General features: G+C 42.1%; 1 protein-coding gene across 2 annotated transcripts in view; it reads left to right on the top strand.

Moving 5' to 3' along the window:
* Window positions 1–22,795, top strand: part of ANXA11 (annexin A11) — a 56,732-nt gene that overhangs the window by 23,158 nt on the left and 10,779 nt on the right. For both annotated transcript variants that reach the window (XM_030570291.1, XM_030570292.1), the window contains 9 exons: window positions 11,381–11,441; window positions 12,652–12,764; window positions 14,699–15,085; window positions 15,738–15,825; window positions 16,276–16,370; window positions 16,835–16,948; window positions 18,177–18,267; window positions 18,459–18,538; window positions 20,692–20,748. In XM_030570291.1, coding sequence (XP_030426151.1) covers window positions 11,390–11,441; window positions 12,652–12,764; window positions 14,699–15,085; window positions 15,738–15,825; window positions 16,276–16,370; window positions 16,835–16,948; window positions 18,177–18,267; window positions 18,459–18,538; window positions 20,692–20,748 — 1,077 coding nt within the window. In that variant the 5' untranslated portion in view covers window positions 11,381–11,389. The remainder of the gene's footprint in view (window positions 1–11,380; window positions 11,442–12,651; window positions 12,765–14,698; window positions 15,086–15,737; window positions 15,826–16,275; window positions 16,371–16,834; window positions 16,949–18,176; window positions 18,268–18,458; window positions 18,539–20,691; window positions 20,749–22,795) is intronic.

Genomic DNA, 22,795 nt, shown 5'->3' with positions numbered 1-22,795 from the left:
TTCTTGCTGCCCTTTGTAACAAGCTTTCTGCCAGCATTACCAACCAATTATCTAGTTGTGCAGTAAGCTGCCCTTTAGTATAACTTTTTGTTTACTTTTTTGCCTTTTGGTCTTATGCATATTGTAAAACAAATACTGTCTCTTGTGATTTTTTTTTTCAACCACATTGTTTTATATGGGGGGTTTACTTTTAGAGTTTACTGAAGAGTAAGCCCACCATAAACTTCTCAAAACCATGTTACCAGCTATGTCTCTTACAGATACATCTGTTTATTCTTGGGCACTTCCCTTTTTGTGCTGAATGGCTAAGGAGTCCTTCTGTTTGAATTTTGAGTCATGTCAGGTAGCTTGTATTGCTGGGGACCTTGTACAGCTTTCAGGCAGTGACCAAGGGCGAACACTATGAAGGGATGTGGGATTGAGGTCAAGGAGAGAGGATGGTGACTGTAGGTATGCGGTTGGTTGGGTTTTTTTTCCCTTTGAGGACACTCCCTCTTTCTGTTGTTTGTGTGGGGCTTGGAAGGAATATCTGGCACTTCTGTGTTTTTCACCAGTGGCTCCAGGAAATGTAGACATTGCAACTCATGTGCCATGTGCTCACTGTGTTTGCACATTGGGTGTATTCTAAATCCTGTTTCAACTGCTCAGCTTTAGAATGTTGAAATAGCTGGTTCCGGCACAATGAGTATTGAAATGAGATACTTAAGCATTTTCTCCTCATTGGACATGTCACTCACTGCATGCACTAGGCTGGGGACATGTTAGGAAGAGGGAGATAGAGGGTTACAGCAGTTCTTGGGGAAAGTAACCTGGAGAGGTAGCTGACCACAGAGATGGAGAAATGGCTCAAGAAAAATTGACAGAGCAGGCAAGAAGCTGTGGACAGATCAGCTATTGAGAGTGAGAAGTTTGGATTCTGGTAGATGGGACTTGACTGAAATCAAAGTGATGTTGGAAAAAATTCTATTATAATAACACATTAATAATGTATTTACCCAAAAGGATTAGAGGATTTTTTGTAACATACTTTGCATATTGAGGAATCCTGGCCTTTCCAGTTGAAAATAACACGTCTTCAGTAGTAGTCTTGCTTTTTGAGTCTAAGGATGTTTCTAAATTTCTCTATAATTCAAGAAGATGGTCTATGTGAGCTTATATATTATTTATTATTATTTATTTTTAAACTTTCATCTTAATATTTAAAGGGTTCAGCTGGAAGATAGAATGGAAGGGCAAGTTGTGATTGACTAACCTGTATGAAATTTGTGATGGTGCTTCTCTAATCTATTATTAAGGTCTGATCTGTTGTGTTCTCCCTCCTCAACCTCCCCTCCCCCCCCCCAGCACGCACATACACACTTGATTTTATTTCTGGAGTTCTATAATGAAAATCTTGAGAGTTTCAGAATGTCCTGGTGTCTTTACATTTATTTTAAACCTGGAGGCAGCAATGTTGTATTTGGATGCTGAAATAGTTTGGCTGTAAAAAATATAAACGGAGTGAAACAGCATTCAGAGTCATTAACCCAAGGATAGGTGTCTGGCTCAATAGGGTTATCTGGAGCAGGGCCAGTGTTGTGGCTGGGTTTTGTTTTTTAAACTTAAAAGGAGGCACCATCATTCTGGTCACAGTCTTAATCTACCAAGTGTATGTATACCCAGGTTTCCTTAATAGGAGTTTCTCCCTTTTGTAGCGCTTTGTAAGAAGCTGTGCTGCATTATACTACACAGTACTACTAAACAGAACTTGCTTAATGAGGAAATAGTATAGGGTTTTTAAAAATATTGTATTTTCTCTGGTTCATGTGTTTCAAAGGGCAGGGTATACTTTGTTGCCAGAAAATTCTGTGTGTTAATTGGCCTGTTTCATTTTCCAAAGATGAAGGGGGTGGGGAGGGAGAGAGAACTAGCTCAGTGGTTTGAGCATTGGCCTGCTAAACCCAGAGTTGTGAGTTCAGTCCTTGAGGGGACCATTTGGGGAACTGGGGTAAAAATCTGTCTGAGGATTGGTCCTGCTTTGAGCAGGGGGTTGGACTAGATGACCTCCTGAGGTCCCGTCCAACCCTAATATCTATGATATAGGTTCTATTAAAATAAAAAACTAATGGCCTCTCTTTCTCTAAAGTCATTTGGATGAGGTCAGATTTTATTGCAAAGAGCAAGTTAATATGTAACAACTTGAGCTGCCAAACAATTTTCTGTTAATTTTTATGTAACTTCTGAGGCTCTTTCCCTCCTACCCCACATACGTGGGCTAAACTGTCCTTTCAAGTACAAATAGCTGTAATGGCATTAATGTAATGGCCAAACAAGCTTCCCAAGGCATTCTGCCCATGCAGTACAACTGATAGAAAGGAAAGGCTGTACACAGGGTTCACTGCCTCTTCATTGAGGTGTGGTGTGTAGTTTCCTGCTTGGTGGTGATAACGAGCTCGTGCTGGGACGTGGCCCTGGCTACATCTCCAAATCAATTGAACCTTTCTCCTTTAGGGGGAGCATCCTCCGTTGTTGACCTCTCTGTCTTCCTGGATGAACACACAAGATCCTTCGTACCTTCTCCGGGCACAGGACAAAAAAGTTTGCCTTCAGCCTTGGTTATTAGTCTTATATAATACTTTGCTTTGTAGGCGGTGCCATTATCACTGGGAATCACAACATCCTTTATATGGGAAACGCTTACAGGGTCTTTTAGTTTGGAACTAACTCCAGAAATTAGCTATCCTTTGGGATAAGGCAGTTTTGAAAAAAAACACTTGGCTGTTTAGTATGATGTGGATTTGATCCTCTTTTAATGAAGCTCAGCTTTCTTATGTTCCATTAAATTGTGGAGAGTTACAATGGCTTTCCAAGAAAAACAAAGAAGTTGCAGTGAATAACCTTTAGACTGGAATGTTGTCTCTTTATATCCTTCAAAAGGGGACACACACAGTTTCCACCATAACTTTACAGTATTTGTCTTGGCATTTTTTATCAGTAAAAATGCGGGGAGGGGCAGATTAGTAATTTATTGGACAATAGAGTGATATGTTCTGAGCACTAGAGGCCTTTTCCCAAGTTTGAGATTTTATGCTCTGTGACCGCTGGCACACCAGCGGAGCCAAATTTTGTCCTTGGATGCACACATGGGACTCCCAGTAAAGTCAATGGGATCTATGCGTTTACATCGATGCATGGAATTTGGTCCTTATTGCTAATTTAGTGTGGGGTGTGTGTGTGTGCTTTTTAGTCCTAATTTGATACTTAAGTTTTATATAATGCACTTGCTGGTGAAATGGAGAATGGTGCATTTGTGATTAACTTTTTTATTATTTTGTTATAGCCATGTTGGTCCCAGGATATTAGAGAGACAAGGCGGGTGAAGTAATATCTTTTATTGGACCAACTTCTGTTAGTAAAAGAGGTGGTTTTCAGGCTGGAAAACTCTATATAGCTCGAAAAAGTTGGTCCAATAAAATATATTACCTCACCCACCCCTATCTCTTTATATTTAAATCTTTTGTGGATTCACTTGAAACTTGTTTACTAGTGTGAAAAGGACATTATTGAGACCGGAGGTCAAAATATGACCTCCCTGTTTTTCCTCATGTGTTAATGTTTTATAGTTAGTCTCGGAACAAATGCTTCAATTCCTGTATTTTTCACACACACACCCATCGTGGTACTTGGAGGGGGAAATACTACTAAGCAGAGCAATCTCAGTTCCAGAGATCTGATTTAAGATCTGATTTTGAGCAATAGCAGTGGGAGAATGATAGGAAATGTGAGGCAGGGGGCTCTTGACTGTGTCCTTTACTATTAAATATTTCACACTGCTCCAGCACTTTTCTGGATTATGCCAAAACATTGAACAAATATTGGGCTAGGTGGTTGTTTATACTGGAAAAATCTGTTTGGGGGGAAGAAAACACGGCAATTTTGACTCATGGAGTTTCCCTTCAATCGGCCCAGCTGGTCAGGGTGGGACTCATTCCTTCTGTGAAACTGGAAGCTCCCTCAGGTACAAAATTCCACTACAGCATCCTGATGGTGGGCCTGGTTTCCCTGTCCCTTCATCCCTTGCTACCCCGTACCTGAGATCAGGGTAGAAATGTATGCTCACAAGGCCATTGTTGGTATTGAGTGTCTGGAAACCAATTGACGCTAGCTGGGAGGCAGGAGAGGAGCACCTAAAGGATCAACCTGAAGTGTTCTGAAGTGAATAGAAGGATTCCCATTGGCTTCATTGGGCTTTGAATAAGTGAACCTTCTGGCTGAACGAAACTTCTTCCGTTCCATACCATTTTCAGTGTGCAGCAGTTTCTTGTGTAGAAAATACCTGAGTTCTAAGGGAGGTGATGCTATGGAGAAAGGCCACAAAACTGCAGACTTTGGGAGGGGGTTTCCATAGGGCTCAAGGAGAAAGAATGTCACAATACTGTCGCACATCTCTGTTCTGTCAGGTGCTTAGCATGCTCACGTACCACTGATTACAGTGGGAGCTGTGGGGGGTTCTAGCACTCTGCAGGATTGTGCCCTACTTGGGGGAAGTATGGTAGAGGACCATCTGAATTTAGGTAAACTGTACAAACGCTGGGGTGAATTAGATCAACAGGGAAATCCGAAAATTGCTTGAGCATATCAGGATGCCCAAAGGGAAGGATGGATGTATATTTGGAGGAGAGTGTAGACAGAGTCTTTGAGGAGTGGGGCAATGCATTTTCTCACTCTTTTTTGCCTATTGCATTTGCCTATGCCTGCAGCTCAGAGCGCTCAGGAGCATTTTGAGCAGCAAAGCATACTACCAAAGTTGATTCTGGCCTGCTAGTGAAGCCCCTAGCTGATTTTATATAGACCTCTGATCAGTCACACATCTGATGGTCACTGTTGAACCCATGCCAAATTCAAACCAGGGACATGGCAGCAAAAAGCTCAATCTCCCAAGTCTGTGCAAGGGAATATAGCTCTTAAAGTTGTGATATTTGTACTGTGAAGATGGTTCTTGGTGGGTGAAGGTATCTGTTTTCCTGGATTGTAAATACTGTAGTATAAAACACAAACTGTTTCCTCTGCTGCACTTAGAGAAACTTTCAAATTTTTTTCCCTATATTCTTAAATTGTTAATTCTTTGAGAAATGGCAATTATGAAAGAAGGGACACCTTGCATACCTGCTGCCTTGTTCACCCTGATTCAAGGATTATTGTTTACGGAATAACTTTCAGGCTATTGTTTCTTAAGCTTATGTGCATTAGCATACTCTAGGCTTTTCTACCTAACTCTTGTATATTGTTTTTCATCTATAGATCTCAAAGCACTTTACAAAAGAGGTCAGACCCATTATCCCCATTTTACAAATGGGGAAACTGAAGCACAGAAGGGAAACTAACTTACCTATAGTCACCCAGCAGGCCAGTGGCAGAGCCAGGAATACAACCCAGGTCTCCTGAGTCCTAGTCCAGTGCTCTATCTGCTAGGTCATACTGTGTGCCCACATGGCCTAAGACCCTAAGAGCAGGAGAGGGAAGCTATGAGAATATGATGAGAGAAGTAAGCAATAGGATTTTGACAGCACTCTGGATATCTCAGAGAATTGGAGATGGATTCATTTGCCTACCCTGTCTTTCATAATTCTGATGAAAAATCTATTCAAAATAGAAATAGGACTTAGCCACAAAATTTGGTTCTTGAGCCAATCCTTCCTCAAAGTCTAGATGTCTTTTGGATCCGGGGTTTTGGCATGAGACATGGGGATCAAGGTCAGTTGTAAAGTTTTGTTTTCAGATCTGAAAAATACCTACGTATTTTGCCTGGCCCATTGCTAACTCTAGTGAATCATATTTACTACATTTGCCAGATCCTAAATTGGCAGTTCTTAGCATGAGTGCAAGATGCAAGATGCATCTGATTGATCTGGTTTTGTGTGGCCCTGCAGCTAAATATTTCCTCTGTGCGTGGGTGGCAAACTAATTGCTAGCACCAACTGTGCATTTATAAATGCTTTCAGTGAACTTGGATATTACCATGTCAGTAAGTGCTTATGTAAGTAACCAAGGACGGTGGAAAATGATGTGAGGAAATGTTTACTGCTTTCTGTAGAATATTGAGGGGGCACCTCATACAGTGTAGAGGATTTTCCTTTTTAAATCTCCCTTTCTTTTAAATGTAGTTTGGCCGTGCTCTGTGCATTAGAAGCCAAACGATGGCTGTGGTCTTGCAATCAAATCTGTACAGACTTTGGTGGGGCTTTTTATGGGTATGAGGGTCTGCTTGTGAGGATCAGTTCACAGGATTGGGACCTAAATGTGCACAAACATCTGCACCTTGTGCTAAGATTCCTCCTGCTCACTCTCCTGAGGGGTGGAGTTGGTTAAATAATTAACCTTGTTAACACCAACTGTAGAGGATGGACATTACAGCATTCACAGATACTTTTGCAGCTGTAGAGTATAGCCCTTATCTTTCCTCAGTGCTCCCTGCCTGACACAGGAACAGTTAATTGAAGGAGCCATTTATTCTTCCTGGGTGCAGCAAATTGAAGCTTCCGTTGCAGTAGCTACAGGGGACAAGTGATTTGATAAATACCCAGGCTTTTTCCAGCCTAAATTAGTTGTAGGGAAATCCTTATTTCAGGGAACAGATATGTGAGCAGACATCCCATTCTGGCTATACTGGAAGTGAGACAATACTCTACCTTTCTAATACTGAACTCCATACCAGGAAAGTACATTCTCATGTACCCAGTCTAATAGATTTTTCTTGTATATCAAACCTATTTCTTTAGACTTCTGTTAGTCTGCCCTGCTTAGTGTAATCTGTATTGCAATTCTTCAAATTTTATCTCGTTAAATTAAATGAGCACCAGCAATTTGAAACCCAGTTAGTCTTTTAGAATGAAGTTATAGGCATTTTAGGTACAACACTCACACCCGCAACTTTCTGTGGCCTTTCCTGATCACCCTGTACCTTTTTTAAAAAATGGTTTTTCTGCATTGTTTGCTGTGTGAAAGATCCATTCAAACTGAAGAGGGAAATGAATTCAACTACGCAGAAGAAATAGCAAAACTGACTAGACACACAAGGCTGTCACATGCCCAATGTGAACAAACTGAAAAATAAAGCAATACTTTTTCCGTTAATCTCTGAGTCATTATAGGAGATACTGGCAATAAGAGAACATAAAATGTTGAGAGGGGGTATAATTCTTTTAAAGTCACTGATGTCCCTTCCTTTATTTCTGCTGATGAAGAGCAAGAAAAGGTGAAAAGTTGGTGGGTTTGCAACCACAAGTATTTATCACAAACTGATTGCATGTTGAAGTCTTGAACCTTTTTCATTCTCTAATAAAACACTTTCACTGCATCAGTCACAATGTGTTTCTAAAGAAGACTCCTGATTCATCTATCCACAGTTGAAATGCTCGGTAAAGCCACAGATTTAAGTTCTGATGAGTGACAATAGCATGTGATGTGCGCTTCAGTAACTAGTAATGAGAGATGATGGTGTATTCCAGTCAGTGCTCTGCATATCCAAATGTATATTACGTTTCATGAGTGAAATACTCTGCACAGTATTTTTTAAAATAGACTGTGGTATTTTCTTATCACTAAAAATAACCTGGAAAACCTAGGAGTGAAGATTCACTGGACATTTGTCAATCTTGGATTCCTATTCTGCTTTCACTACAGTGCTTGCTAATGCCTGGAGATCCTGCTTCTGCAACCAAAAAGGTTAAAGAACAGACTGACTGTATTGCAGCGTGAAATATACACTTTAAAATAGTTTTTGCAAAACATGTGGAAGAGGGGTGGGCAGACTTTTTGGCCTGAAGGCCACATTGGGTTTCATAAATTGTATGGAGGGCCGGTTAGGAGAGGGGGTCGTGGTCCTATCTGCCGCCCTCCCCCACCTCCTGCCCCATCCAATCCCCCATGTTTTTTGATGGCCCCTCTGGGACCCCAGCCTCATCCACACCTCCCCACTCCTTGTCCCCTGACTGCCCCTGGACTCACGCTGCCTCATCCAATCCCTCCTCTCATTCCTGACAACCCCCCGCGACCCCTGCCGCATCCAACCACCCCTTCTCCCTGTCCCCTGACTGCCCTCGGAACCCCTGCCCTTGGACCCCTGGCCCCATTCAATCCCCTGTTCCCCCCTCCCAACCACCATCCACACCCCCACATCCTGACCACCACCCCGAACTCCCCTGCCCTCTATCTAACCTCCCCATGCTCCCTGCCCCCAGATGTGGGCCGTAGTTTGCCCACCCCTGATGTGGAAGGATAAATAAACAACAAAGCACGAGTGTGTGAAAACCACTGTACATGTGATAGGTTCTCAAAGGTTTTCCTTATTGCTTACTAGGATGCTAAAAACCAGAATCAATGTTTCAGTAGGATCACTAGCAAAGTGTTAGTTTACCATTATCAGGAGCTTTTCGAGTCTGTGTACCCTGAGAAATCAATCAGGTGGTGTCTGGGTAACCACATCGCTCAGATAAATTAGTCGGCAGGAGGCACAAGACTAAAATCCTCGCACACCATTTAAAAATGTTTCTTTTTAATTTCTGGGTCAAGTTTTTTTTTGTTTTGAAGTAATTTAAAAAAAACCAAAACTTTTATTTTCAGCTTGGGAAACCATTGTTGGGATTGTGCAGCTGTCTTTCCTGTTTGGATCTCTGTTCTTTGCAGTTATTTTGGACAGCTGATTATTTCATATGCTTTAGTGATTAAAGGGACATTGTCAAGATTTAATGTAGCCAAAATTTGATCTGATTTCTCCTTCCTCCCATTACCTGTTTACAAATTCTATTAATATTGAGTACTGCATACATCCTCCTGCACTTCCACTGTGCCACACCCTCTCTTAGGCCTGGTCTAAACTAAAAAGTTAGGTCAACCCAGCTGCATCACTCAAGTGTGTGAAAAATCCACATCTCTGAGCAATGTAGCTGAGCCGACCTATCCTCTGGTGTCGAGAGTGCTAAGTTGATGGAAGAATTCTTCTTGGGGGGGGGGGGTGTGAGTTACCTGTGCCGATGGGAGAACCTCTTCTGTCGTTGTCGGCAGTGGCGTAGCCAGGTGGAGGGAACAGGGGGAGCGATTTTTTTTTTTTTTTTTTTTTTAAAAGAGCCACCGGCTGCGGCACCTTTATTTTACTCATGCGGCAGGCCCTTCACTTGCTCCGGGGGTCTTCGGCGGCACTGAACGTTCCACCGCTGAAATGCCACCGAAGACCTGGAGCGAGTGAAGGGCCTGCCACCGAAGACCCAGAGCACCACTGGGCGAGTAAAATAAAAGCACCGCAGCGGGTGGCTCCTTTTTTTTTTTTTTTTTTTTTTTTTTTCCTCTCCCAGGTGAGTACCAAGGTGCTAGGAAATTGACAAGGCGCTACTTGTGCTCAGTGGGAGAGCAGCCGCTCCTCCCACTTCCCCCCCAGCTACGCTACTGCCTGTGGGGAGTGCCTACGCTTAAAGCACTACCATGGCACCACTGCAGCTGTCGCATTTTAAGTATAAATATAGTCATAGAGTTTGAGGACACAGGGGCACACCAGATCACTTAGTCTGATCTCCTGTATAATACAGGCCAGCCACACAAGCACCCGCATACCAAACCCAGACCAAAATTAGACTGAAGACAGTGAAAACTCTGAACCCCTAAGTGCAGTTACTATGCATGGCCTTCTAGAGTAGGGCAGAGCCAGGCTAGGGAACATTAGTGAACTAACACTCATACTCTCAGCTAAGAAGGTGAATTATGATGGTTAATAGTACAGTAAGGATTACAAGTGGGTTGGGGCAATGCTGATTTAACTACAGTAACTCCTCGCTTAACGTTGTAGTTATGTTCCTGAAAAATGCGACTTTAAGTGAAACGATGTTAAGTGAATCCAATTTCCCCATAAGAATTCATGTAAATTGGGGGAGGGAGGAGGGTTAGGTTCCAGGGAAATTTTTTTCACCAGACAAAAGACCATATATAAAATACATACTCAGTATAAGTTTTAAACAAACAATTTAATACTGTACACAGCAATGATGATTATGAAGCTTGGTTGTGGTGGTGGAGTCCGAGGGTGGGATATTTCCCAGGAAATGCCCTACTGCTATATGATGAACTAGAACTTGGCTGAGCCCCCAAGGGTTAACACATTGTTAATGTGGCCTCATACTCTACAAGGCAGCACAAATGGAGGGAGGGGAGACAGCATGGCAGATAGAGACACACACCCTGTGTGTGTGTGTGAGAGAGAAAGAGAGATGTGCATTGCCCACTTAAATATGGTGAACCACTCTAAGTGCATTGCCTTTTTAAGTAGACCAGGAAGTTGAGACAGCAGCTGCTGTCCCTCCGCCATGAGCCCTTTTGTGTTCGCCCCCTCTCTATGGAAATGGGGTAAGTGGGGGGGGGACAGGAGCAGAGGGAAGGGGGACACCCTGACATTGCCCTTTCCCCCCAGCACAGCACGCTGGAGGCTCCCAGGAGCAGCTCCAAGGCAGAGGGCAGGAGCAGCACATGCCAGTTCAGCTGTCCCTCCCCTCACTGCCAATGGTAGCCTGCTGGGCGGCTGCCGCACAGGGAATTTAGGGGAGCGGGGAGCTGATAGGGGGGCTGCTGGTCCACCCTGGTTCCAAGCCCCCACCAGCTAGCTGCAATGGGCTGCTCTTTCTGCAAGCAGTGGACAAAGCAGACGGCTGCCAAACAACATTTTAAGGGCGCATTGCGCAACTTTAAATGAGCATGTTCTCTACTTGATCAGCAGTGTAACAACATTAACTGGGGTGACTTTTAAGTGAGGAGTTACTGTATATGATTGAACAGTGGCTAGTCAACAATCTACTGAAAGAAGGGGAAAGGATGGCTAGCTAATTATGGGCTAGAATCGTCAAGATACTTGAATGTTGGATTGAGGCTTAGGTGATTACTGGGTGAGCAAGATAATCATTGTTATAACTAGCTAGCTTCTACAGTGTTAATGATTAACTGAGGGTTAGGCAGGCTAGTTAGTAGGTGGACAGGCAGGTAGGATTAACACAAACAGCAGAGTTGACAGGTATAAGTGTTAATTATATAACATTTCAGTGCTATCTGTCGCTCTTGCTCTTTGTGTCATTTGAGTATGCCCACTCACACTGTTACTTTATTCTTAACATGAAGTGTTGCCACACTGTTACACACATAATATCAATATCCCTTGATCCAGCAACAGGAGCTGGGAACAGGGAACCTCTGTTCATGTCTTTTTTTGTATCAGAAAGAACCTCTGTGGTTTACACAATAAGGGTAGCGCAGTGAGGTCTAAAGTTCGATGTTAGCCCACCATCTATACAATAACTGTACATGGTATATAAAACAGAATATTTTTTAAAACAACTTCATAAAATACTTCTCTTTTTCTTTTCAGATCTTAGCAATGAGTTACCCAGGCTATCCTCCAGCAGGCGGGTACCCCCCAGCAGCTCCAGGTAACTTATCCAAACAACCCAGTTCAAGTGGAGACAGAGCACAAAAAAGAGGGATCTGAATGGCTTCAGGGACTGGGGATTCGAACACAGAGCCTTTTGTGTCTAAGTCATCAGTTAAAATTCAGGACAGGAATGAATGAGCGTTATTATGTCTGGTGGTTATGTGGCCTCTTATGAAATGAATTGAGTGCTTTCAGCCTTGCTCCTAATGTACAGGTACTTGCAGCACACTCAACACTGGGGTCAGTAGAAAATAAATTGATTTTGATACTGGAGTCCATGATTTTCAAACGTGATAAGTGATTCCGGGTACCCAATTTGTGCTGTCTTAAAGGAGCCTGATTTCCAGATGGAAAGGGCTCAGCACTTTCTGCACATCAGGTCCCCTTAGAGTGTCTCATGTTGAGCATCCAAAAACCGATGCACCCAACATCAGTAGTCGCTTCTGAAAATTTTGACCAGTATAAATAAATAGCAAGAAGAAATGCCCTGATGGCACTGGATTGGGGGAAGAACTAGAGGGCCTTGCTGCATGCTTAGTGAGGATCTATTGTGTAATTTGAGACCAGTAAGCCACATGGAACATGGGCCTTGGTCGTAATTATCCCCAGTGCACTACATAATACGATGAAGCAGTGAACACAGCCAAATATCAAACATACAGGGCTGCTAGAAGGCTCCCAACAGTGCTGGAACTGAAACCTCAGAAGCTACTGTTTTAGAACAGTGTTTGAACTTTGACGCCGTTTGATAGTGAAGGGATCGCTATGTTACCAGAACTATGAAGTGCCTGAGAACGTCCATCCTACTGGAACACTCAGCTTGCTGAATATCCAGTGTCAACTGCTGCCATCCCAAAATAGATCAAGTCCTTAAACGTGAGGATTGAAGGGTCTTCTACTATATTCTTTATATAACTGTATCAAGTTTGCTTTTCTTAATAGAGAACATAATGGTCCAAGGATACTTCACATTATTGCATGTTTCTGATCAGGTTTCTTTTCCTATTATGGTCATGTTATCACCTTGATTAGGTGTGAGATCTACTCATTTGAACGTTGCAGACCTTTTAGTTTAGTTTAGTTTTACTTTTCTCTTGTCCAGACTGCCTGTGTTTAATAGATGTTACAGTAAAAAATGGAAGTAGTAATGAATACAGTAGAAAATCATTTAAGTTTTGTGGTTCAAGGTGACTGCTTGATTATTTCAGGTAGTAATCCTTGGGGTGGTTCTGGCTATCCTCCTATAAATCCACCTCCAATTGGACTGGAAAATGTCGCCAACTATGCCAATCAATTTAATCCAGACTATATGTCAGGGATGGTGAGTATATTTCCATTTAACATATTTTAAATATGTTTTACTTCAATGTCAAGCTGTATTTCCAGTGAGAGGGTTGGGTATGTTTTCAGTTTCTGTGTTTTTTGCCTAGGAAACGTACAGGAGTAGCCCAAAGCTCCATACATTCTGGGGGTAAGAGTTCCAGAAAGGGGGGAAATAGGAAGAATATAGTAGCTGAATTCATGGCCTGATTTTTAAAAGTGCTGAGCATACAATAACTTCCACTGAGGCTAATGTGTGCTGCTGGGAGTTCAGCATTTAAGAAAATCAGGCCACTGATTTAGTCAACTAAATATGAGTTTAGGAGCCTAACTTTAGGGAGAGTTGTTTTTGTTTTTGTTTTTTTTAATCTTGGCTTGGTATTGTGGCTCTTGCAGTGCAAAGAGGAAGGGGAAACTAATAATGCTGATGTATATGGCTAATTGGTTCACACTGGAGAACTTGCTCCAAGTTCTGCTTTTGATGTAACTCTTCAGCCAGTTTGAGTGAGCAAAGCTGTGAACAAGTGAGTTAGATGAAGTTACATAGTGTGAGACAGTGTCTCATCCCTTGTCTCCCACACTTCTTCTCCAAGACTGGATGCTTCTCCTTGTAATAAATTAAGGTGAAAGTAACTTCTGTAGGTTCAGGAAAATGCAGAAGTGGTTTCTCTTTATTTTTATTTGATTCTTGTGCTCAAAGTAGAAGCTGCAGGAAGGCTGATAAATCTCCTTTCACTGTATGCTGTTTATACACAGAGTGATCAGTGTAAATCTGACCTATCAATCCTCATCCTCAAAGGAAACCTACACTCTTTCAAAAGACAAGCCTGGGTGCTTAAATTCATTACTCTGCCAGACTCTAAAAATTGTGGACTGGAAGGAGCCACCGGATTTATGACTTATTACAAAAATCTGTAATTCACAAACCCCTCTTTTTTGTCCTAAGACTCCAGAGGTATTAAGGAGCCGCTCTATCTTGAATGGTCCCTAATGTGCAAACTACTTATGCTAAACAATCTGTTTCACCTTGCATTTTGCTGGGAGGCTGGCAGTACCTTCCCCAGACCTGAAGAAAAGCTCTGTGTGGCTCAAAGCTTCTCTCTCCCCAACAGAAGTTGGCCCAATAAAAGATATTACCTCACCCAGCTGGTCTCTCTGTTGATACAACAGACTTGGGCAAATTGTGAACATTTGCACCACAAAGTGCATTCCTGAGTGTTTTATTTTTTGTAGATATTTGGTATCTACAGATTGAAATTAGCAGCATGTTCTCAGTAGTGTAATTAGCATCACCAGCAGCATGAAGCTGACTAGAACCATCCTGTTCTAGTCTCATTTATGCTATTGGAAAAGGAGTACTTTGCAAGAGCATGATGCGATCACTGAAGGATGGTTCTGTGGGATTCTACCTAGTTGCCCAAGTTTGCTGCAGAGGCTATTATGAATTATAAGATACTAGCACATCTGTCTGCCACATAAAATAACCCAGGGAGGAGGGCAAATGCGTTTTACTCACAGTATCTGAGAGCAAATCCCAGCTGATACAGTAAGACAACCATGATCAGAGAAATAATTGACCTGTTCCTTGTTTGGCTTTTTGGTGTTGGTGTTAATCTGATCACCTTTTTAACTGTAAGGGTGGCATGCTGCTTGTATGAGCATGTGGTCTATAATGCTGGAGGCTGTGGTTATGAGACTGTAGTTCTGATGGCCGAGGTAGAGAAACTTAAGAGACAATAGGAGGTATGCATGGAGTGCGGTTCATTTTCTCCATGGTTGCTGGTCAGTCCCTTTCCTTTCCTGACTGGGAGGAGGAGAGACTCTACTGGTTTGTTTGTTTGTTTGTTTTTTTATTTTAACAGTGCCAACTATACAGTTGACAGTCAACACCTTATCCATCTTAATCTATATTACTTTAATTGTCTGTTATTGCAGGCTTCTAATTTGTCAGGAACCTTTGGAGGTGCCAATGTACCACAAAGCATATATCCTCCTGCACCTGGAGGCTATCCTCCTGTCCCTCCTGGGGGCTTTGGGCAACCTCCGTCAGGACAGCAAGCCTCTTACGGAATGTACCCCCCACCTGGAGGAAATCCACCAGCAGGAATGCCAGCTTATCCAGGATACCCAGGCAGCCACATGCCACCACCGGGGCAGCAGCCAATGACCTACCCAGGACAGCAACCCATGCCACTGCCTGGGCAACAGCCAGTGCCACTGCCTGGGCAACAGCCAATGCCAAGTTATCCATCAGGTCCAGCTGTGAATCCCTCTATGCCACCTTATTCAGGGTCTGTGATGCCCACAATCACACCTGGAACAGTAAGATTCATTTCAGTGTGTTTAATCTTTAATTGCTGCATGTTTCCTTTGTGTGGATCAGAAGCAAACTAATCCCAATAAAATACAAAGGAGGAGATTTGGACAGAGAGAGCAAGTCTTATTCAGCTCGCAACAGTATAAATACAGACTGGGTGATGTTAAATCTCATTTTAGTAAAATATCCTAAATGAAATTCTTAAGGCGAGTTTTAAATCCTTTTATGGAATCTGCCTTTCGTAACAAAATATTTCCGTTTGCCTATACCACTTTATGAAACCTTAATTAACGAGACGCTGTGAGGCATTTTCTTTTCCACATGTCCATATAGTTTGAATATAAAATGAGTAAACCATTTAAATTCCATTGTAATTTTCTTCATTTCTTCTCTGACATGGGCTGTGACTGGGGCAAGTTAGTAATAATGTGAAATCCAGTTTTCTAGCTATCTCATAGAGCTGGAAGGGACCCCAAAAGGTCATCGAGCCCCCTGTCTTCACTAGCAGGACCAAGTACTGATTTTGCCCTAGATCCCTAAGTGGTCTCCTCAAGGATTGAACTCACAACCCTGGGTTTAGTAGGCAAATGCACAAACCACTGAGCTATATAGCTAATCCAGTATCTAACAGTTATCCTTTTTATTGGCATGACTTAGTCTGGAAACCGAGGCACAATCACTGATGCACCAGGATTTGACCCCCTGCGGGATGCAGAAGTCTTGAGAAAAGCTATGAAAGGATTTGGTGAGTAGTTGATGGGCTTAGTTTCTGTTGAAAGCGGTATTGCAGCATTGCTCCACCACTGCCATTCTTCATTGTTACACTTGCGAAGAGTGGAATAGTTCCAGAACTATTATCTTTCCTGTAACAAACTAAACCTTAATCTGAGATAATCAACTGGGAGAGACCACAAGAATAACCAGTATTATGAGTCTGGTGTGTTTCTTTCTGTTGTATTTGCCGTTGAGATTAGTGCTGGAATTAATTTGACAATCATAGCCTATAACTAGAATATTTGATGTAATGTCCCATCTGATACGTTGGGGATGCTGTGCAGTAAGGGTTCAATTCAGCTCCTAGTAAAGTCAAGAAAGTAAAAAATTTAGCTACTGACATAAGTAGGAGCGAGATCAGACCCTAATAGAATGTGATAGCGTTAAAATGTCATATGTTATGCACCGTTTGTGTTCACAGGAACTGATGAGCAGGCGATTATAGATTGCCTTGGAAGTCGCTCAAACAAGCAAAGGCAGAAAATCATCCTGTCATTCAAAACAGCTTATGGAAAGGCAAGTATTTTACAGCAGACCATTAAGAGCCAGCTACCACCTGCTGCCATGCCTTTTGTCAATGGGCCAACCAGTCCCAGTGCTTGAAAAAAACACTGAGAATTAACCAATGTTGATATCCCTCATAAAGGAATGCTGATATTGGTGGGCAGCCACCATTGCCCTAGCAAATATGGCTCCACCCTCCCTGACCTCCGGTCTGTAATCCAGTTTGGTTGCAAGGCGGCAGTCCTCTTTGCTAACTGTTCATTTTGACCCTTTGTTCGGTATACGACATTTAAATTTTTTTTTTTAAAGTTGTTGCGAGTTATCATTAGTACTGTTAAGTGGAACAATTTTATATTGTGTATGTGCTACTTATTCCTAAATGTGAAAAAGTCCCAGTAAGCTGCAAGAATCTAGTGCTAGTATTTGTCAATATCTCTGATTCTGAGCCTTTTAAAAAAAATATTTTTTCCAATCAGGATTTGATCAAAGATCTTAAATCTGAACTGTCAGGCAACTTTGAGAAGACAATCTTGGCAATGCTGAAGACACCTGTCATGTATGATGTTTGTGAAATAAAGGAAGCTATAAAGGTTTGTTTAGGGAAATTAAGCCTTTAAGATTATGTAGCTTTTGTTAATCATGTTGGGTGCTTAAATTCCCCCATAAACTTGTCTTTGGATTCTCTCTTAAATGATTGTTTATGCCCACCTTTCAAATAGATAACTACAAAGTGTAACTATGAAATAGATTTGAGGTTCTTTTTTTTGATTTGTTTAAAGAGAAACAATATTATGCAGAGGATCTGTGTTGGTGAGACTCAGGAACTGAGTTCTAATCCTGATTCTGCCACTAACATGCAGTGTGGGTCGAGGCAAGTTATTTAGACCAAAATTTTCCAGATTAGCTGCTAATTTGAGATTTTCTTTCTTGGATGCCCAGGTTGAGGCATGATGGGCCTGATTATCAGAGATGCTGAACACCCACAGGTCTCATCGATTTCCTTTGGGTTGGGGTGCCCAGTGCCTCTGAAAATCAGGTCCTTAGATATGTCACTTGGGCACCAAAAATTATTGGGCGAAAACTTTGGCTGTAACTTCGGTCTTGGCTTCCCCCATCAGTAAAACAGGGATATATTTTCCTATCTCACCTAGGACTTCACATAGAATGCTTTAAATGATGCAGAGAATTATAGAAATGATGGGTATTCATTATTATTGAAACTTTCCAGACTGTTTTGCAAGTCTGTTTTCTTGCAAGATAGTTTTCTCAAGATAGTTCCATTTTTAAACATATTAATTCTTGAACTTTTTTGATAACCTTACAAAAATGAGCTGCAATAAACATGTAAATCCCTGAATCATAGCACCAAGGTTCAGTTGCATGGTATAAGCAAAGTAGCCAGGGGGTTGAAACAACAGTTAATAACATTAGTTGCCCTCAGAAACAGAATTAGATTAAATCAGTCTTTCTCAAGTATTGTTATTATAAGAAATATTAACTGTGTAAAATTGGCTGTATAAAATCAGATATAAATGATAATATCACTTAAAAATACTTTGTAAGTACTTAATTAATGCCATTAACATGGTTCTTGTGTTTTCTCAGGGAAAAAAGAGCCTGTTTAATGTGTGTTTGTGTTCTGGAAGTTTGTATTATGAACAACGTATAAACTATTTAGCTGGAATATTTCTTACACAAAATAATGACTTCTGAATTGCCTAGTTTTAATTCTGGAGATAATGGGATGTACTATCATACCAAAAAACTGAGTGTCCAAGATATGTATGTGTATTGTTTTTCTCTCCTCTTTGCATATAGGGTGCTGGCACAGATGAAGCCTGTCTCATTGAAATAATGTCTTCTCGCAGTAATGAGCACATTCGAGAAATCAGCAGGACCTACAAAACAGGTTAGGCTTGACATAGTCCCAGTAACTGTACCTTTTTAGATCATCCCTCAGAGTACATTTTCATAACAGTAATGGAAAAAAATCAGAGGCCTCTGCCAGGCATTGGAGTCTGTAATCACAGATTTGTAGTAAAATTGTGTACAAACACTTATAAAATGAGCAGATATGCACAATGACTTTTGGTCTTGCAGAATTTAAGAAAACTCTGGAGGAAGCTATACGGAGTGACACATCTGGACACTTCCAGAGGCTTTTAATCTCACTTTCCCAGGTACTTCAACACTCAAATAATACTTCTGTACAATCCTTCCTGAAAATTAGTGGACATAGTAGGGTGAGAGAGAGAGATGCATATCCAGCTCTTCATCTGATATAAACTGGCATCCCTCATTGGCATCAGTGGAACTGTGCCAATTTACAGCTGCTGAGAATCTGCTCTCTTGTATTTTTAGCCTCTAAAATTGAAGTGTGCTGTTTTCTGTAAGAAACTCTTGAATACATGGTCCTTACTGTGCCATGTAGTATAAGATGGTGAAAGTCCTTTAGCAATGCAGGTTGAATTATTCTGGCTAAGAAGAGAATAAAAGGATAGAAAAGACTTAAAATTATCATGTGGCCAGGCCTTAAGATTCTAAATATTTATTTGTCCACTTTCTCCTGTGTCGTGTCGTGTCGTGTCGTGTCGTGTCGTGTCGTGTCGTGTCGTGTCGTGTCGTGTCGTGTCGTGTCGTGTCTTATAAGAAAGGGTAATATGTAGTAGGGACACACAACTTAATTTTTAAACCACATGACAATTGTATTGAAGGTCTGCAGTGGAACATGTTCATAAGTGTTTGCAGAACCTGGGGCCTTAGTTTTGAACTCAGTTGTGGCTAACACAGTTCACTGTTTCTTCAGGAATCACATAACCTGCATTCAAATAAAGAAGCAAAGCACTTAAACTAAACTTGTTTGGAAAGTAATTTTATTGTTGCGCACATGCACACCAGCACACATGACCCGGGCTTTTTTCAATTTTGATGCAAAATAGAGCAAGAAATTTTTGAAATTTGTTTCCTGTTTTTTCTAATACTGGTTTCTACTTACCTATTTGCAGTGATAAAAGGGGCAAGTACTTCAAACTTCACTCATGCAAAACGTGAAATCAGTGTGTGATTTCAGAAACTGATGCCCAGTCAGGAAAATGATTGTCTGTGTTAGTGCTGCTGGGTCTTCAGAGATGAGTGAAAGGAGGGGGGAAAAATACGATAATATTGATATCCTGTAACTGCTATACATAAATCCTCATGTCCCCTTCTTCATGGATTTATTTTAATTCCCTGTTCTTGTACAAAGATTAGCAGGATATTCTACCCAATAATTATTCTGAAAAACATTTTATAATGTAATGTCTGTCTGTTAAATGGAATAACAGTAGATATAGTCTAGTCTAGAATCTAGGTTTCCCTCTTGATAATATAAATGAACAGTCCAAGGTTGTATGTAGCACAGGGGTCTCAAACTCAAATGACCATGAGGACCACATGAGGACTAGTACATTGGCCCGAGGGCCGCATCACTGACACACGCCCCCTCCGCTACCCCCAGCCCCGCCCCCACTCCACCCCTTCCATGAGGCCCCTCCCTGCTTCTATTCCAACCCCTTCCCCAAATCCCTGCCCCTGCCCCTGCCCCTCCTCTTCTCCGCCTCCTCCCCTCAGACTGTGGCTCCTCGCTTCTCCCTCCTGGAAAGCACTAAGCGCCACCAAACAGCTGTATGGTGGCGGGAAGTGCCTGGAGGTAGGCAGAGGAGCAGAGGCACGGCGTGCTGGTGGGAGAGGGAGGACAGCAGGTATGGGGAGCTTGGCGGATGCAGGAAATAATCAGCGGGCCGTGTGTTTGAGACCCCTGATTTAGGATATAGGATTATGATGGAGGACAGTGTTTGCTTTGCTTAGGTTTAGGTAAACACAATAAATTGTGTTGCCTTAATGTTTGGGCTGACATCCATTTAAGTACAAATTGGTTCATAGTGTTTTCTGGTGGGTTTTGGATAAATGAAGATGGTAACAATGTCATTCTTTCCAATGTCCTTATGCTTGCAACAGTAAGGCAAACATTTTCCTGAATTCAGGTGAATGCTATTACTTGTGCACAACTATGTTTTTCTTTACTTGATTACATGTGAATCCTATATTTTTATCTGTTACTTCTATGAATAGGAATTGTATTTCCCCCAGGGTGAAAAGGTCTGCAGTTTCTTGTACCTTCAGAATCAAAATCCCCATAGTAACAAAGCAAAAATGGTTGTTTGTCCCAGGTAATAAATATTAAAGTGTAAAGGCTTACTGGCTGTTTCTGGGTGTGTGAGAGCTTGAGTGGAAGGGACTGTTTTATTAACTGAAAAGTGTGTATATTAATCGCTACTATTTGTAATTCTTTCAGGGAAACAGAGATGAAAGTACAAATGTAGACATGTCGCTTGTCCAAAGGGATGTTCAGGTTAGTAAGAGATGCTTCCTTGTGTACAAGTGTATATCTCATCTCAGTATGTGGGAATTTAGTAGCCCAATTCCTATTAAATCCAATAGGATTTGGTCTACTCAAACTGGGCACATTGAACTGAGAGATTTATTTGTAGATATTCTCTTTCAAAATGTTGTTACTACTTTTTGTACAAATATTTTCTTTTGACTCTCTTTAAAAAAATTACTTGTAAAAATAACTGTTCAAAGATTGTTGATTCATTTAGGTTGGTTTTTAATAACTTCAGTGGCTTGCTGCCCCTCCCCCGCCCTTCCCCATTTCTACAAAACAATATCAAATGATGTCTGTGGCTGAGGATAGAAATTGCTTTGGAGATCCCCATGAGAATGTGGGTACCTCTAAACATGGTTCTACTTACTGATGCTGGCAAGCAGGAATTGTCAGGTTCATGTTTATCTGGTGGTTTGCTACCAAATACTGCTGGGTGAGCCATTGCACTAAGAAAAAGAAAAAGGTTGAGTTGAACAGTGTTTTCTGTATACCTCTGTGTGTGTGCCCCATCCTCCTGGCATCAGGTTATGGAAATAAAGTCAAACTGTTTTATTATTCTTGTAAAATGACATGGCAACATTGGTACCTAAAAGTCTCACCTCCTTGCAATGCATACCCTTGACTATTTTATTCTGATTACAAAGCATGTTTTATTGGCCCAAGGCCAATGTTTCAGCCCAAGAAGGACCCCCGAAGGATCCTGAGGTTATCTCTACATTGCAGTTAGACACCCACAGCTGACCCGTGCCAGTTGACTCAGGCTCACAATGACCGGGCTATGGGGCTGTTTAATTGCAGTGAAAATGTTTAGGCTCATGCTGGAGTCCAGACTCTACGGCCCTCACAGGGGTGAGAGCTTGAACATCTACACCAGAGGTCAGCAACCTTTCAGAAGTGCTGTGCTGAGTCTTCATTTATTCACTCTAAGGTTTTGTGTGCCAGTAATACATTTTAACGTTTTTAGAAGGTCTCTTTCTATACGTTTATAATATATAACTAAACTATTGTTGTATGTAAAGTAAATAAGGTTTTTAAAATGTTTAAGAAGCTTCATTTAAAATTAATTTAAAATGCAGAGCCCCCCCCCCCCGAGCAGTGGCCAGGACCCAGGCAGTGTGAGTGCCACTGAAAATGAGCTCACATGCCGCCTTCGGCACGCATGCCATAGGTTGCCTACCCCTGATCTACACTGCAATTAAACAGCTCCTTAGCCAGTTATGGATGTCTAATTGCATTGTGGACGAACTTGATAGAGCAATAGAACTGTGTGTTTCTGCTGCAGGAGGCTGGAAATGGAGATCCTGAGCTAGGGTAACACAGCCCTTTTGTGTTGTGGAATTGTGTTCTGTGAGATTCCCCTTATGTCCCAGTGAGTGGATTTTGAGGAATGAGATGGGAAAGGTGAAAGAGTGTTACTCCTGAGAGAATTCTGCACCAAAAAAGAAAAATTCTGCACATATTTTAAAATTCTTCAAATTGTATTTGTCAAATAAATGGGGAGGCTCCAGCATGGCATTGGGGAGCACAGGCCACTGGCTGCACAGAGATAGAAGATCACTGTGCAGCTCCCACCCGGGACAAGGACTCAGCGGTGAGGCTGCACCCAACCCTGACACAGCGCAAGGACTGGGCCTGCCCCAGAAACACCCCAGTGCCCTGCTCTTCTATGCCAGGGGCACCAGGTGTGGACAGGCAGGCTAAGCAAGGCAGGATCCAAGTGTGGAGGGGCTTAGTGTCAGGAGATACAGGTGTAGGTTGAGAGAGTTCTGTGTGGGGCAATCTGGGTGTGGGTGGCTCAGTGTGGGATCTGGATGCACAGCGTCTTGTTGGGGAGTTCTGAGTCCATCAGTAATGGGACTCTGAAGGGGGGTCCAGTTGACGGTGGTTGGGGCTCAGCGGGGGGAGTCTGGGTGTAAGGGGGGGATATAGCTCAGCAGAGGGATGTGAGGGGCTTGGGGAGGGGTTGAGATGCAGCGGGAGTGAGGCCCAGTGGGGTTGGGATCCAGGTGCA

Source organism: Gopherus evgoodei, chromosome 7, assembly GCF_007399415.2.
Source record: "Gopherus evgoodei ecotype Sinaloan lineage chromosome 7, rGopEvg1_v1.p, whole genome shotgun sequence".
NCBI classification, from domain to species: domain Eukaryota; kingdom Metazoa; phylum Chordata; order Testudines; family Testudinidae; genus Gopherus; species Gopherus evgoodei.
Note: the sequence above shows the minus strand (reverse complement) of the source record. Positions and strands in the feature narration are given on the sequence as shown.